The 17,930-nt window shown below is 34.8% G+C and overlaps 1 protein-coding gene across 1 annotated transcript in view; it reads right to left on the reverse strand.

Annotated features, from left to right (window-relative positions):
- Positions 1-123: 123 nt before the first annotated feature.
- The window catches only part of citb (citron rho-interacting serine/threonine kinase b), an 89,640-nt gene continuing 71,833 nt past the window's right edge, over positions 124-17,930 (reverse strand). Inside the window, exons 29-40 of the mRNA XM_073819366.1 lie at positions 16,542-16,711; positions 15,857-15,937; positions 14,216-14,351; positions 12,477-12,616; positions 12,236-12,328; positions 12,014-12,122; positions 11,626-11,754; positions 9,459-9,539; positions 9,285-9,363; positions 9,027-9,200; positions 4,085-4,403; positions 124-3,768 (exon numbers count right to left, since the gene is read on the reverse strand). Coding sequence (XP_073675467.1) covers positions 3,745-3,768; positions 4,085-4,403; positions 9,027-9,200; positions 9,285-9,363; positions 9,459-9,539; positions 11,626-11,754; positions 12,014-12,122; positions 12,236-12,328; positions 12,477-12,616; positions 14,216-14,351; positions 15,857-15,937; positions 16,542-16,711 — 1,535 coding nt within the window. The 3' untranslated portion in view covers positions 124-3,744. The remainder of the gene's footprint in view (positions 3,769-4,084; positions 4,404-9,026; positions 9,201-9,284; positions 9,364-9,458; positions 9,540-11,625; positions 11,755-12,013; positions 12,123-12,235; positions 12,329-12,476; positions 12,617-14,215; positions 14,352-15,856; positions 15,938-16,541; positions 16,712-17,930) is intronic.

Consider the following 17,930-nt stretch of genomic DNA (forward strand, 5'->3'; position numbering starts at 1 on the left):
ATTTCCGACAAAAAAATACGATAAGTTCACTTGAACATCACAAGGACACTTGTAGCGAGAACATGGCGTGTCTCTTTAAAAAGATTTACAAGCTCAGACTTCTATTAGCATAAAAATATACAATGTGCAGTTGGTTCGATCATGTTAGAGCTTAAAAAACTGGACAAACTGTGATTGAGAGCAGCCAAATTGACCACGGTAGCATACAACATACATGGAAATAAAACCTTTGCTGTACTTTTCTGTAGGAAACCCATTTCAACTGTCTATACAAACAGTTTAATAGCATAAAAAATAGACTTGTCATAGCTTCATCAGTCAAGTTCCGTTTAGCTATAAAAATTTAAATCACTATATTTACAGTGTGCTAATCACAAGATTACGTTCAAGGAATATCCCGGGTTCACTATGAATGTACAGCATTTGTGGTGTGCTGTTCATTACCACAGATCATAATTTCAACTAAACCAAAAATGTGGTTACAGTAAAATACAATGGATACTAACCTCATTATCACACTGGCATACCTCAATGAGCCTGTTTACATCAAGAAATCAACACTACCTAAAGTAGTCCCACCACTAAATGGACAATTAAGACACTTGTCAGTTTAAATAAATATATTGTAAAGAAGAAATTGTGTTTTAAAGGGGTCATTGGATGCCCATTTTCAAGTTGATATGATTCTTTAATGTCTTAATGAGAAGTCTACAACATACTTTGGTTAAAATTTCTCAATGGTAGTGTAAAAAAAAAATTTTTTACCTTGTCAAAATCAACCCTTTTAGAGCGAGCTATTCTGTTGCATGTTCCTTTAAATGCTAATGAGCTCTGCTCGCCCCGCCCCTCTCTGCCGTGGGATGACGAGCCGAAATGTTTACTTTAACCGAGTTTAGCTATGAAACTTGCAAACCAACACATTATTAAGAAAGGCCATTTGCAAAGATGCATAAAAAAAACCTTATATTCACTTCTGCTGTGGGTGAAGCTGCATCAGGAATGATTCACACGAACATAGACGCATATGTAGATCCGGATCGGCGCTTTCCTTTCAAAAACGAAAGTAACGTTAATCCTCTGCGTCAGATGTCGGGAGTAAATGACGACTGCTATGTTCATTATTACATTCAACAACAGAACACCTCAATCGCTCAATCTGAGACATTCTTGTCTTCCCCTGCACCTGAGTCACACAATGGCGATTGGAGTCGGACTGTTTCAGCTCGGTGAGGGCGGGTCTAAGATAAGGCGCTCATGTCAATCAAATATCGTGGGAGTGGCCTCTGTCAGTGTGTCATCACATCGACATGAAGCTGAGAATGACCTGATTTTAAAAAGGGCATATTACTTTTAAAAATTAAAAAAAAAAAAAAAAAAAACACTGGGTGGATTTTCATGATTGTAGGGTGGTTATGTACACAAATTGCCAACACACATTAATGTTCAAACATGTAAAAGTGAGTTTTGCATCCGATGACCCCGTTAACATCATGAAATGTCAATTTTAAAAGAGATAGTTGACCCAAAAATGAAAAGTCTGTCATCACTTACTCACCTTTTAAGTCGCTCCAAACCTGTATGCTTGTTTCTTCTGTTGAAGACAAAAAATATATATATTTTTGGTGACCAAAATGTATTTATTTATTTCCATACTATGGAAGACAATGACTACCATCAACTGTTTTGTTATACAGAGTTAATCATTTGATGACAGAATTTTTAATTTTGGGGTAAACTATCCAAGAAACTAAAGGTGAATGGGGTAAAACTTTAATAGGTATCAACTAGGGGTTGACCGATTATCAGCAATATTAAGCATTTTTAAGGTTATTAGTCATTTTCAAAACCAATTTGCTGATGAAGTAATTCAAAAGCATTTAATGTGCGTTTTCGGCAGAGCCCTTTTTTCTTAATTTTGACAATTTTTTTATTTTACAGAATTGGTCCAAAGGCAGACTTGAAAATGTATTGTATGTATATATATAATATTTTTTTTAAACTTAACTTTTTTTAAAGAATCAAAAAGGTATTTTTAAAAACAACAATGAAAAACAAATATTTCAATATTTTCATAAGTTGAAATTTAAGGGGTTCAGGACAGCCACCTCCCAATAAATGATGACTTTAAATGTATTATGCTTACTAATATTTTAAATATGATTGTGGGTTTCAATAGACAAGTAAACACCTAATATTTGAATACTTAAATGCTTTTTAAATGTGTTTTTTTTTTTTTTGGTTGTGGGACTGCAGTTTGGACCAACTCTGTAGAATATATCGGTTCAAAATATTGGTTATCAGTCTACTTGATCTGTAATAATATCGGCCCAGAAAAACACATATGGACCACAAAATCAGTCAGGTATAAAAAGTAGCTCAGGTATATTGGTAGCAATAGCCAAAAATACACTGTAAACTTTTTTTTTTCAATTAGTTGACATTAATTGTTTTTACAGACATGATTTTGCATTTTCCTTTTTTATCAATTCATAAATTAGAAAATTATATTTAAGTGATATATAAGTTCAAAAGTTTACATCCCCTTGATTCTTAATGCTGTGGTTTTACCTGAAGGATCCAGAGCTTTTCTTTTTCTTTTTTTTTGTTTAGTGATAGTTGTTCAGAAGAAAAAAACATGCATTAAGAGCCAGGGGTGAAAACTTTTTTGAATTTGAAGATCAGGGTAAATTTGACTTATTCTGTCTTCTGGGAAACATGTAACAAAATATGATATTTAGGTAAAATAAGAAAAATGTACACCACTGCATTCTGTTCAAAAGTTTTCACCCCCCAGCTTTTAATGCATGTTTTTTCCTTCTGTAGCAACAGTGAACATTTGAACCTTCTGTAATAGTTGCATATGAGTCCCTCAGTTGTCCACAGTGTGAAAAGATGGATCTCAAAATCATATAGTAATTTTGGAAAGGGTTCAAATACACACACACACACACACACACACACACACACACACAAAAAAAAGAATTTGTAGAACCTGAAGGATATTTTGAAGAACAGCAAGCAGTTGGGGAGCTCATAAACTCGTAAAAAAAACCCAGCTGTGGATCATTCAGGTAACAACACAGTATTAAGAATCAAGTGGATGTAAACTTTTGAACAGGATCATTTTTTATAAATTCAACTATATGGAAACCTCTTTCATGTGAAATATCTTATACTAAATAAACAATAACATGCATTATGTATGATTCCTCTTATTTTGCTAAAATTAACATTTTGCAGATTGCGAAAGGGGGATGTAAACTTTTGATCTCAACTGTAGGACTGAAAAAAAAAACTCATTTAAAAAAAGGTCAATGAATTATAATTGAAATCTACTGATGCTAATAGATAAGTGCCTGTTCCTGTTTATTTTCCGTGTCCTACTGTAACCACAATTTTTACCTCAAGTCAAAAGCATTTTCTGCAATAATGGCCGTTACATGCCACAAAACGCTGCTGACAGAGCTTACCATACTGAACCCGGGATGTTCCTTCAAGGTCTTCCCCCCAAAAAGTTGCAGTTGTTTTTCTTTACAATGGCCCTTGATGAATGGTTACAGCATGGACAGAGTTTACAACATCAGCACAATGTCCCAGACCCTGGGGCTGCGAGTGAATAACATGGCTCTGTTCACGGGTTACAGGCATGTGATGATACAGTTCAGAGTTTTACCAAGCGCCCGTTAAAAGGACATCCACGCGGGAGGTGGACGATGGCTCTTACGTCATCTCTCCGGGACGCTCTCAGACTGAAGACTGGTCCCAAACCTACACCACCACCAGGATAAAGAGGTCACTTCAACACTTCAACAGGCTGCCTGCTCTGTCTGACGCAGATCAGCTCAGAAACATCAATACTGCTGCAAAGGATGCCGATTTTAACGTCTTTTCCCAGAGACTTTTTTTTGTTTGTTTGTTTAAAGGCTGGACATTAACTGAGCATCCTGTTTGAGGCCATAACTAGAAGGAATTAAACTACAAAGCAGCGGATGTTCATGCATTTGCTCATGCATGAACATCGTCAAACCTGATGTTTGTATCCCTAGAAGGATACACAGTTTACGTGGCAGTGTCTCATGCGTACCTTGTTGACGGGTGTCAGCTGGGTGCGTACAGAGCTAGTGTGAAGGCGCGAACGCTCCCGGTCTCTCTCGCTGCCGCTGCTCTCGAAGCGCCCAGGCGACCTCTCCCTGCGGCTGTCTAGCACAGCCCGACCGGGCGATTTCTCGCGCTCCAGAGGCCGGGCCGGAGATTTGTCCCTCCGGAACTCCGTGCGGCCCTCGCGGTAGCGGTGAGGGGTGCTGGGCTCGCGGTGCAGCTGCCCCTCCTGGGTCCCGGGACCCGAGGCCAGCCGCTTGGAGATGTGCTCGTTGTAGGTGGGCGGCCCACGCTTGTTGGGGCTGCTGTGAAGATTTGGGTAAATGCATGATGCTTTGACTGCACACAAGATGATTTACACGGTTTGTGAACATGGAGTATTGAAGGAATAAGCAACTCAAGGCCACATGTGATGTGATTTTACCTTACTTTAAGTAAGGGATGTTTAAGGTCAGGCATACACTGTGATTTTCACCTGATTTTAGGCCGAATTCTGACTTGTGCAACTCTTTTTTGGAGTCTAAGCGAATAGCCTCTCCCATCAGGCAATTGGACAGTCAGATGAAATTTTGAACTTTAAAAACAGAACTTCAACCATTTAATCTCTAATGCAGCAAGAAAGAAAATGAAAACAGATATTATCACAGGAAATGTGAACCATTGTCCATAATTTTGCACTTAATGATAAAGACAAACAGCACAAAATTATAGGCGAAATATTTCAGTTTTAAACCACGAAGGCGAGCACGTATATCGTGAGCTTTGGCTTTTCATCACATGCAATAAAAAAAAAAAATAAATAAAAAAAATCACAGTGTATGGCCGGCTTAAGCGAGAATCCCTGTAACCTTGGCAAGATCACTAACAGCAGCAGAAATACGATAACTATGGAAGCTTGTTTGTGCCGCATAATAAAAATATATATAAAAAATAAAGTAAAAAATAAAAGCAACTTTTTTTAAATCATAACTTCAAGTTTACACTTTGCAATTCTGAGTTTACATTGCACAATTCTGACATTTTTTTTTCACACGATTCTAAGTTTACATCCTGTAATTCCAAACAGAATAAAAATATAAAAAAAGGTAAGTACAACTTTTTTTACAAGTTTATAAAATTTTTTGCAATACTGACTTTTTTCTTAGAATTCTAAGTTTTCATCTCAAAATTCTTTTTTCATAGAATTCTAAGATCATCTTGCAACTGTTTTTTTCCTCAGAATTCTGAGTTTACATCTCATAATACTGACTTTTTGCCATCAGAATTCTAAGTTTACATCTCGGAATACTGACTTTTTTCCCTCAGAATTCTAAGTTTACATCTTGGAATACTGACTTTTTTCCTAAGAATTCTGAGTTTACATCTCGCAATACTGATTTTTTTTCCTAAGAATTCTAAGTTTACATCTCAGAATACTGACTTTTTTCCTAAGAATTGTGAGTTTTTCCCAGACTTTTTTCCCTGACTTTTTTACATCTCACAATACTGACCTTTTTTCCGTCAGAATTTTAAGTTTACATCTCGGAATACTGACTTTTTTCCTAAGAATTGTGAGTTTTTCCCAGACTTTTTTCCCTGACTTTTTTACATCTCATAATACTGACTTTTTCCCCTAAGAATTCTGAGTTTACATCTCACAATACTGACTTTTTCCCCTCAGAATTCTAAGTTTACATCTCGGAATACTGACTTTTTTCCCTCAGAATTCTAAGTTTACATCTCAGAATACTGACTTTTTTCCTAAGAATTCTGAGTTTACATCTCACAATACTGACTTTTTTTCTCAAAATTCTAAGTTTACATCTCAGAATACTGACTTTTTTCCTAAGAATTGTAAGTTTTTCCAAGACTTTTTTACATCTCATAATACTGACTTTTTCCCCTAAGAATTCTGAGTTTACATCTCACAATACTGACCTTTTTTCCGTCAGAATTCTAAGTTTACATCTCGGAATACTGACTTTTTTCCTAAGAATTCTGAGTTTTTCCCAGACTTTTCCCCCTGACTTTTCTACATCTCATAATACTGACTTTTTCCCTCAGAATTCTAAGTTTACATCTCGGAATACTGACTTTTTTCCTAAGAATTCTGAGTTTACATCTCACAATACTGACTTTTTTCCTAAGAATTCTAAGTTTACATCTCGGAATACTGACTTTTTTCCCTCAGAATTCTAAGTTTACATCTCAGAATACTGACTTTTTCCCCTCAGAATTCTAAGTTTACATCTCAGAATACTGACTTTTTTCCTAAGAATTCTAAGTTTACATCTCGGAATACTGACTTTTTTTCCTCAGAATTCTAAGTTTACATCTCGGAATACTGACTTTTTTTCCTCAGAATTCTGAGGGGAAAAAGTCAGTATTCTGAGATGTAAACTTAGAATTCTGAGGAAAAAAAGTCAGTATTCCGAGATGTAAACTTAGAATTCTGAGGGGAAAAAGTCAGTATTCTGAGATGTAAACTTAGAATTCTAAGTTTACATCTCGGAATACTGACCTTTTTTCTCAAAATTCTAAGTTTACATCTCAGAATACTGACTTTTTTCTTAAGAATTGTGAGTTTTTCCCAGACTTTTTTCCCTGACTTTTTTACATCTCATAATACTGACTTTTTCCCCTAAGAATTCTGAGTTTACATCTCACAATACTGACCTTTTTTCCGTCAGAATTCTAAGTTTACATCTCGGAATACTGACTTTTTTCCTAAGAATTCTGAGTTTTTCCCAGACTTTTTCCCCTGACTTTTCTACATCTCATAATACTGACTTTTTCCCTCAGAATTCTAAGTTTACATCTCGGAATACTGACTTTTTTCCTAAGAATTCTGAGTTTACATCTCACAATACTGACTTTTTTCCTAAGAATTCTAAGTTTACATCTCGGAATACTGACTTTTTTCCCTCAGAATTCTAAGTTTACATCTCAGAATACTGACTTTTTCCCCTCAGAATTCTAAGTTTACATCTCAGAATACTGACTTTTTTCCTAAGAATTCTAAGTTTACATCTCGGAATACTGACTTTTTTTCCTCAGAATTCTAAGTTTACATCTCGGAATACTGACTTTTTTTCCTCAGAATTCTAAGTTTACATCTCGGAATACTGACTTTTTTCCTAAGAATTCTGAGTTTTTCCCAGACTTTTCCCCCTGACTTTTCTACATCTCATAATACTGACTTTTTCCCTCAGAATTCTAAGTTTACATCTCGGAATACTGACTTTTTTCCTAAGAATTCTGAGTTTTTCCCAGACTTTTCCCCCTGACTTTTCTACATCTCATAATACTGACTTTTTCCCTCAGAATTCTAAGTTTACATCTCGGAATACTGACTTTTTTCCTAAGAATTCTGAGTTTACATCTCACAATACTGACTTTTTTCCTAAGAATTCTAAGTTTACATCTCGGAATACTGACTTTTTTCCCTCAGAATTCTAAGTTTACATCTCAGAATACTGACTTTTTCCCCTCAGAATTCTAAGTTTACATCTCAGAATACTGACTTTTTTCCTAAGAATTCTAAGTTTACATCTCGGAATACTGACTTTTTTTCCTCAGAATTCTAAGTTTACATCTCGGAATACTGACTTTTTTTCCTCAGAATTCTAAGTTTACATCTCAGAATACTGACTTTTTCCCCTCAGAATTCTAAGTTTACATCTCGGAATACTGACCTTTTTTCTCAAAATTCTAAGTTTACATCTCAGAATACTGACTTTTTTCTTAAGAATTGTGAGTTTTTCCCAGACTTTTTTCCCTGACTTTTTTACATCTCATAATACTGACTTTTTCCCCTAAGAATTCTGAGTTTACATCTCACAATACTGACCTTTTTTCCGTCAGAATTCTAAGTTTACATCTCGGAATACTGACTTTTTTCCTAAGAATTCTGAGTTTTTCCCAGACTTTTTCCCCTGACTTTTCTACATCTCATAATACTGACTTTTTCCCTCAGAATTCTAAGTTTACATCTCGGAATACTGACTTTTTTCCTAAGAATTCTGAGTTTACATCTCACAATACTGACTTTTTTCCTCAGAATTCTAAGTTTACATCTCGGACTGCTGACTTTTTTCCTAAGAATTCTGAGTTTACATCTCACAATATAGACTTTTCCCCCCTCAGAATTCTAAGTTTATATCTCACAATACTGACTTTTTTCCTCAGAATTCTAAGTTTACATCTCAAAATAATGATTTTTTTCCTAAGAATTCGAGTTTATATCTCACAATACTGACTTTTTCCCCTCAGAATTCTGAGTTTACATCTCACAATATTTACTTTTTTTCTTGTAATTCAGAATAAAATGACAATCTGAGAAAAAAAAAGTCTGACTTGCGACATAAAAAGTTGCCTTCACCTTTTTTTTTAATTCTGTGGCGGAAATAAGCTTCCCAATGGACATATAGGAGACATCAAAAAGGGAGAAAAAGGGCTTTTTTGTAGAACATAGAAGAAAATCACTGTAACTGATGCAGAGTGAATGATACTTTTAAAAGCTGGTTACCAGCTAATAGCATTAATTTTTGTTCCAAAAAACAACAATTTCAATTAATAATAATTAGATAATAACAGTTCACAACTGACTGTAGCAGCTGTGTTAGATGATGTGCCTGTGTTAGATTAACACCTAAAATGTGTTTCTGGCTCTCTGTTTTCTGCTCAGAACAAACTAAAATGGAAAAACATTTAGTTTCTAACTCCTGATTATTATAATCACAATAAATAATTCTTCCATTCCAAAAATATAGTTCATTAGACTCCCCTTTTAACTCTCAACTATTTGCAGTTGCCAAGCAGCATATTAACTTGCTGCATTAATAAAGAACGTGCAGTAACAGCTGAAATCTGCAATTTCTGATTTTCAAACGTGACTCATTTATAAAACCAGACTATCACTCTCACAAACTGTCATAAATAACCCACACCTCCTGCTTGAGCCGGTCCTCTGCAGTTCCCCAGACTCCCGCACCAGGCTGCCCTTACAGCAGATGACCCGCAGTTTGTTCTGATAGGATGAGGCCAGATAGATGGCACCTGACGATATGGCCGGACCCAGATAACGTGGGTTAGGAATGTCCAGGTGAACGAGACTGGGAGGCCTGTTTTAAAGAGGATTTACTGTCACTCAAGTTCTCCTGTTATTTTTGCAGTCTAATATGCATGCATGTTGCTGTATGTCCTACCCAAGAGCTGCGTGTCCCTGAATCTCAACAACATCCAGCGAGTTGAAGTAGGTCACAAACAGATACGGCTCTCTGAATGCTGGAAACAGACAGATGCTTCAGTTAGTAATCCTGAAGATCCTCATCAAAACGTTTTGCACATTTGGTTTAGTTACAAATTTAAAAAATGGCTACCGAAGGTCAGAGGAAGTCGACTCCACTTGAGATCATCAGGGCGACTTCTTCGACCGTAAGCATCCACAAACACACCAATCTCTGTTTTCAAAAATAAGACATTTAAAGAAAAATAATGTAGAGAATCAATGCAAATCAAAAACATGACACAAGTAAACTAGATAACTGCATATATGTGACCCTGGACCACAAAACCAGTCTTAAGTCGCTGGGGTATATTTGTAGCAATAGCCAAAAATAAATTGCATGGGTCAAAATTTTTGATTTTTCTTTTATGCCAAAAATCATTAGGAAATTAAGTAAAGTTCATGTTCCATGAAGATTTTTTGTAAAATTCCTACTGTAAATATATCAAAATGTAATTTTTGAATTGTAATATGCATTGTTAAGAACCTAATTTGGACAACTTTAAAGGTGATTTTCTCAGTCTTTTTGATTTTTTTGCACCCTCAGATTTCTGATTTCAAATAGATGTATATCAGCCAAATATTGTCCTATCCTAACAAACCATACATCAATAGAAAGCTTATTTATTGAGCTTTCATATGATGTATAAATCTCAGTTTTGTCAAATTTAACCTTATGACTGGTTTTGTGGTCCAGGGTCACATATACAGATTTTTTGTTAAATGTGCAATGTGTTATGTTATTTTTTTTAAACAAATTATGAGCTCTAAAAGACTTTTAGAATTTTTACAACTCTTTTGCTTTAGACCATCTACAAATGTTAAGTAAATAATAATAAAATGTTAAGGTTACCACTGCATCTTTCTAAAAAAAAAAAAATTCAGCGATTGATATATAGTTTATTTATAGTTAAACTCCATTATTGTTTATTTAATTCTAACAAATAAGTTATTGTTAAAAACTAACCAAAAAGACTTGGTGTTGTTTCCAAACAAAAGGAAATATACCGGTACTGACAGCGGTTGTCGGCCAAAATGAGTTGAAAAATATTGCGCATCCCTAATGTATATCGAAGAATGTCAAGGAATTTGACAAAGACCACATAAATATGAATACTGCATATTTGCCGAAAATAAAATGGTTTAATTCTCATTTGTTAAAAATTTTATTTTAATTTAAAAAATTTTAATTTAAATTTTTTATTTTTTTAGTTTAAGGCCTTAATTTGATTACCAGAAAAATTTAAATGCACAATACAGAATTTCTGGGGGTATAAAATCATAGGAAATAAATTGTTTTTATGAATTCAATTGATAAAACATGCTTTTGATTACTGAAATTTAATTGAACCATTAAAATGAAATCCAGGAAAATTAAAACAGAATTTGGTAAAAGTAAAATGGAATTAAATTGTAAAAAAAATATTTTAATTCCAATTTAGAAATTCTAAATTTAGGACTTCAGAAAAAAGAAAGATTAAAACCAAAAACACAGAATTTGGTAAAAGGAAAATTTGAAATGTAAAAAAATAATAATAATTTCAATTTAAAAATTCAAAATTCAGTATTAATGAAAAAAATACAGCACTTCATAGAGCACTAAAAATGTTAATAAATTGCTGTTAAATTGTACAAGTTTCATGATTTTAATGAATTAGATATGCTTTTTGGTTAACAAATTTTAATTTAACCATCTAAACAGACTCTAGACTACTTAAATGGAAAGAGAAACTGAATCCAGAAAAATTTAAATGGAAACAAACTGAATTGGGGGGAAAATAAATAATGAAATTTGGGGAGAAAAAAGACCATACTATTGTATACTGTCCACTTTTTTTTTTAAAGTGTGCCGTTAGTATAAAATTAATACTGAAAAATGTTTTATAGTACAGCATGCTGCATTATCATCATATGTAAATGTTTAATTTAGCAGCTGGCAGCCTCCAGTGAAGAAAAATGCAATATAACCAGTTTTATAAATAGGGTTTTATATCTGAAATATATAGTTATTTTGTATTTTTAATCAGAGCTTTTTACTTTTTTTTACTTTTAGCAAATCAAATAAATATACTGTTTTTGTTAAGTGAGAAAATGGAGTATTTAAACGTAGCCATACTGAATACATACTGCATACTGTTTTCTTATTTATAATAACATGACAGTGAGTACATAATGATTTTGTATGAAGTACTGCTCATGCAACTAATATTTTCACACAACAGAAGTTTGCTGTAGTTTAGATGGTATGCTGGGTGTCTGACCGTGGAAGCAGAGCAGATATTCTTCCTTCTGCGGAGTGCTGGACACCTGGACGATGGAGATTGGGAAACAGTGGGAGGATCCGGTGAACACGGCCGATGCCAGGGACACGTCATTCTTGTCCAGGAACTCTGCCAAAAACAGCCCATCACGCAAAACGCTGTTTACATAATGCACAATTACAAATTATAAGTGCCTGATCATGCTCTCACAAATGGCCCGCCAGCCGGTCCAACCTGGACTATGCAAATGTGACTGCAATGACTAGCTGAATCCTTGTCAATAACAGATCCATCACAGAAGTTATCAGACGTCAGTAGATTGTGGACCGACCTGAAGGTTAAAAACAATCATCTAACTGCACCCGCAGGACGTTATTGATATACGCACCGTCCAGAACACACTGCTTCATCTCAATCTCGTAGAATTTATTGGTACCAATGATGATGCTGTAGCTGGTGAAGTGGACACAGCTGCACGGCTCCAGCGTTTCAATCTCCTGAGAGATAAAGAGACGGGTCATTAGGGGTGTGTTCGTGCAAGCAATCCCTGGAGGAGTCATCGCAGCTGTTTGTGAAGGAATTGCTACATTTTACTTCAAACGTTTCTTACCTTCCGTATACAGAATTTGTTTAGATTGTCGTTGTATCGCAGAATTGTGACCTTATTGGGCATTGCGGCACAAATGCACGGACCATTTTCTATCTAAAGCAAGAATAGACACAAAATAGCGCGTAAGGTACAAATCTGTTGCATTGCACGTCACACCAAGGACATGATGCAACACGGTGCACTAAAAATACACCGAGAGGAAGTTGCAATGCATTGAAACACATGGTGACTGCAGCCTCACCCTGCCCGCGGCGAACAGATGACAGCCCTTGACGGTCTCAAAGATATACGGCACAATCTCAGGTAGTGTGGGGAGGTGAGACTGGGACAGAGACTGTTTGACTTTCTTAATCTCAACCAGACACAGCGCCCGCTCATCCCCTGCAACACACCATCATAATCGACTTTTTAAATGCATCTCTTGTCAAAGAGTACTGTGGTGTTACTAAGTACATTGATGGAATCATGAAAATACCATTGTATTTTGATAAACACACTTAATGATTAGCAAATAAAAAAAATGGATTCTCAGGGAATGCATGAAGTAAAAATGTACACCTTGAATGCAATGCAAGTCACTTTGGACATTAAAAATGCATGAAAAAGAATAGAACTTGCATTTGAGCCATTCCCTGTTAACTCAGAGGTTTAGTCCCCCTCTATTTTTTTGTTCCATAAAATAAAATAAGTATTGGCTGTAAAAAGTGACCAACATTTGGTTTTCAACCACTGAAACTGTAATATTCAACAATCTGGAATATTGAGATGCCCATATCTCTGGGACTCAATCATGTAATGCTTGAAAATGCCTTGAAAATGTAGATTCCAAATGAAAAGTTTATTAAGAACTAATTTCTAAAATCATATTGCGATATCTTTAATATTTATTGAGTTACAGGCACACAAACTTTGGAAAAATAATATTTATGCCACTGAGACATGTTCAATGGACTTGTTTTGACAGGAAGAAATGAGATACATCTCTAGTTTCAACATTATTTGTTCTTCAGACATTCCTCTTTAAAACAAAAGAAGTATTGTATGTTTGCAAACTGACCTACATTTGATTTTTGATCACTCACTGAGAAATGCGTACAATTGAACAATTTACTCCTGGAGCCATATTGAAATTCCGATATCTCTAGAACCAAATCTCATAGGGCCTCAAAATTGCAGATGCTGAAAGGAAAGTTTGTAAAGTCCCAATATTTAAAATGGCAATAAGATATATTTAATACTTCTTAAGTTACAGGCATGCAAACTTTGGTGAAAAAACTTGAAAAGTGCCGTTTTTCCATTTTTGAATGGTCACAATTGGCAAATAACGCAACAGAGATTGCTAAAGTCAACATATTTTACAAGCAGACCTACCAATCTCTGTGTAAAAATAACGTTATGATGCTGCCATCTTTCTGAAGTCATTTTTATCCCTTTGTAATTTGGCTCTGAATCTCAGGTGAAAATTGCCATTATGACCCCCCTCTACAAAATAGTGGATTACTCAGTAAATATTCATCCAAGGCTTTTAAGACTTTGGCTTTTAAACTATACTCAACTGTTTGAGCTACAGGAATGCTTTAAAGAATAAAATGTGACAACAATGGGAACAAATGTGACCCTGGACCACAAAACCAGTCTTAAGTAGCATGGGTATATTTGTAGCAATAGCCAACAATACATTGTATGGGTCAAAATTGATTTTTTTTCATGTTTCATGAAGATATCTTGCAAATGTCCTACCATAAATATATCAAAATGTAATTTTTGATTAGTAATATGCATTGCTAAGAACTTTTTTTGACAACTTTAAAGGAGATTTTTTTCAATATTTATTTATTTTTATTTTTGTTTTTTGCACCCTCAGATTCCAGATTTTCAAATAGTTGTATCTCGTCCAAATATTACATCAAACGTAAGGGCTCTGATTCATTCAGGTTTGGTTTCTGAAACCCACAGTAAACAGTAGTGATCTCTGCTCACCCACGATCATCAGCAGCTTGTCGTGGTCCTTGATGATGTGGATCTGAAACACGGATCCAAGACCCGGGATGTGAGTGAGGGAGTTCTTAATCACATTCAGGGCGTAGAGACCTTCCTCTGAGCCCACCAACACAATCTGTTGACAAAAATAAAACAACCGATGACAGTATATCAGACTATGATGAATACAGACTAATAATAAAAGAATAAACCATGAAAATTATATTTATGGTTCCATCCAAAGTTGCGAAATTAACTATGCAAATTGGAATATTGCATAAAACATTTGCAAAAAGAGCACCTTTTTAATTTAGAGAGATGAAGAGGTCGAAATCATGATAAACTGGCGAGAAATAACAAAGAAAAAGGTAATTTGCTGCAGTAGAAGAAGCAACTGTTTTTCATATATAATAAACTACTTGCACCTTAGAGCGTGCAGATGCAATAAAGCGCAATGTTATCTTGCTTTCGGAGGCGGATGTCTGCCTTTTGGGAAAGGAGTCGTGTAAGACAGTTCTGGGAGATAATTATACCCAACCACTTTGACGACTTTGACTCATGCATTTTAGATTAACCAAAAAAACATTTCAGATAGTGTGCAACAAGATTAGTCTGCTGTTATGTTGTCCCATTGCACAGTAACAGGACTTTTTTGATGCACAATGAGGAATTTTTTTACAGGGCTCTCCAGTCCAACTATTTTAGTCGCATTTTTGCAGAGTTGAGGTTTGCAGCAGAGCCGCTGCGCATCTCCAACCAAAACTCCAAGCGCTGTTTCGTTTATGAATGAACATGCATTTTTTTTAATATCTAGTGAGTCAATGATTGAATTACCCATTCATCAAGTGAGTCACTTGCTTCGTTCCTGAATGAATCAGCCATTTGAATGAATCAAATGAATGAATGATTCAGTGATAAAATCGGTGAAAAAAAGTTTGGCAGTTTCAGTTTAATTTTTAAAGTATCATTTCAGTTTTTTAAAAATTTAATATTTCTATATTCAAAATGTTATATTTAAAACATTGATCTCAACATGAATGTATGAATGTAATTGCACTTATGCCATCTCTGAGCTTCATAAAACGTCTGTAAATATACCGACATGCCATTTTGTTGTTCTGTGTACCCTTGTTGTGCAAATACATTTATATTTCATTTAGATTTCATTTAATCAGTCATTTATTTTTATGGTATTTTTTAAATTAGAAATGAAAAACGCTTAAAAAGCTTATTAATATACATTTTTGAATTTGAGATAGAAGATTACACACTTTTAACAAAGTTAGAATAAATACCATTACAAATGTTAAAAATGAGTGAAATATCACTTCGTAATTGAAGGACTAATTTTTGTTACTGATCGGAAGGTGCTCCTTAATATTTGCACTGTGCTTCCGCATTTTTTTTAATTAGGAGTACAAGTGCTCTGAAAAAGAAAAGAAAGTGTAGAACTTGATTCTGTAAATGTTTTTCCATCGTAAGTTATGCTAAATGCATCCAACTCAGTTGAGCGCATAAGTTTTTCATGCAGATTTTTAGAATATAAGCATCTTGGCGTTTCCATTTAGCATTTTTTAATGCAATATCCCGAAATGTGCATAAAACATAGCTAAGTTACATATTTGGGGATGACGCAGGTACCTGGTCAGTCAGCGGGAGGGTGCAGTTGATGTCCAGACGGTCGTCTCCTTCGAGCTTGAGCAAAGAGTTACCCAACAACTTCTGTACAGAACATAAAACACCATTATGAGGATGTGAAAATTATCTGCATTTTACATTTTATAAACTTGTTAGATGTTTCTAACCAAAGCAACAGTACATGCAAGATACACTGTGCATTTCAGACCTACATTTTTAACACTATATGTGAGCCTAGACTACAAAACCAGCCATAAGGGTAAATTTATACTGAATAAATAAGCTTTCGATTGATGTATGGTTTGTTAGAATAGGATCATATTTGGCCAAGATGCAACTATTTTAAAATCTTGAATCTGAGGGTGCAAAAAAAATCTAAATATTGAGAAAATCACCTTTAAAGTTGCTTAATTAGTCACTTACTAATCAAAAATTTGGTTTTGGTATATTTATGGTAGGAGATTTACAAAATATCTTCAATGAACAGGATCTACACTTAATATCCTAATGATTATTGGCATAAAAGAAATATCAATCATTTTGACTCAATGTATTTTTGGATATAGCTACAAATATATCCGTGCTACTTAAGACTGGTTTTGTGGTCCAGAATCACATATATCATCACACTGACTCTTTAAATGTCACTATGAATGGTCTGTGGGTGTCTCGGGTTTCTCTCACTCACAGCGTCTGCTTCGGCTTTCTCTCTCGCCCCACGACTGCTGGCCACAATGGCTTCCAGTACAGCCACCCAACGCTGCTTCTCAGAAAACCCTGAAGTCATGAGGTACAGAGTCTGACCAGGCCAGCATGTGGACTGCGGGGACGACTCCAACTTCAGCACATACTGCACATCTGAACACATATACGACAATAAACACACCACATCTTCCAGAAGTGTGTTTCTTTCTCAATTAACATCCAGCAGACCAAAAAAGATCCAATAGGTACATGGCACAATCAGGGCTTGACATGAACACCCCCACCTACCAAATGCAGACAACTAATCTGATTAAAACATCTAATTAGGAAAGCACTGAAATTCCTGTGAGAATGATTCTGATTTTATTACATTTGATGGAAATGGAAATTGATAATGTATTGACAGTAACAAGGTCATGCCAGCTGAGGACCGCACAGCCTGTTTGTGTGAGAATCTCGTAGAGAAATCAACACAAACACAACTGCACACAGAAGAAACATACTGAGGTAAACATTTTGTTTTATATTTGAAAAATATATAGCCTAGTTAAGCAACATGACACAACCAAGAGAGTGCAGCTGTCTCATGAAAACCATGATTGTAAATTTGATATTGATTTTATTCAAACAAATGCAAACAAGTAGTTAATATACATTTTAACACAATATTGTCAGTGTTGACTGTTTTTTCTCAATTTGGTTAATGAAAATAGTTCAAAACAAAGATCACAGTAGAACAGTCACGCATCCCTTTCTGAACGAATCATTTGAGTCAATGATTCAGTGATCTATTTGTAAAGACAAACACTTGCTTTATTCTTGAATGAATCAGCCATCTAAACGAATCGTTTGAAGGTCATATTTAAAAATAGCTTATCTTTGCATTTTTTTTCAACATTTCATATTTTTATACATATATAAAAAAACAAGCTCATAACATTATTTATACTGTTGCAAATGCCACTTCAGCTGCTTTTGTTTTTCCTGCAATTGAAAGATCAGTTTTGTTAAGACAGATTTCATTTGATTGGTAACAGCCCTATAGTGTCTTACTAAATTAAGTGTAATTATTAATAAAATATAAGAATTTGAAATGAAAGATGACGCATGCATTTAATACGGTTACGGCAAAAATGCTCTTTAAATGGGCAAAAAAAACACCAGGAAATCAATTTAGTATGAAACTAATTTGGTATTAACTAAAATTAATTTTAGTATGCACAATTTTTTTTAACGTGGACAATTAAAATGTCTCCACGGTCTGCTTTTCAAAAAATATCGTAGTATCGTGTTCCTCCGTCTCAATATACTGTACAACATGGCATACATTCAGTCATGGGACACTGCACTTATTCAGATTCACAATCACAAA

This window comes from Garra rufa, chromosome 15 (genome assembly GCF_049309525.1).
Source record: "Garra rufa chromosome 15, GarRuf1.0, whole genome shotgun sequence".
NCBI lineage: Eukaryota > Metazoa > Chordata > Actinopteri > Cypriniformes > Cyprinidae > Garra > Garra rufa.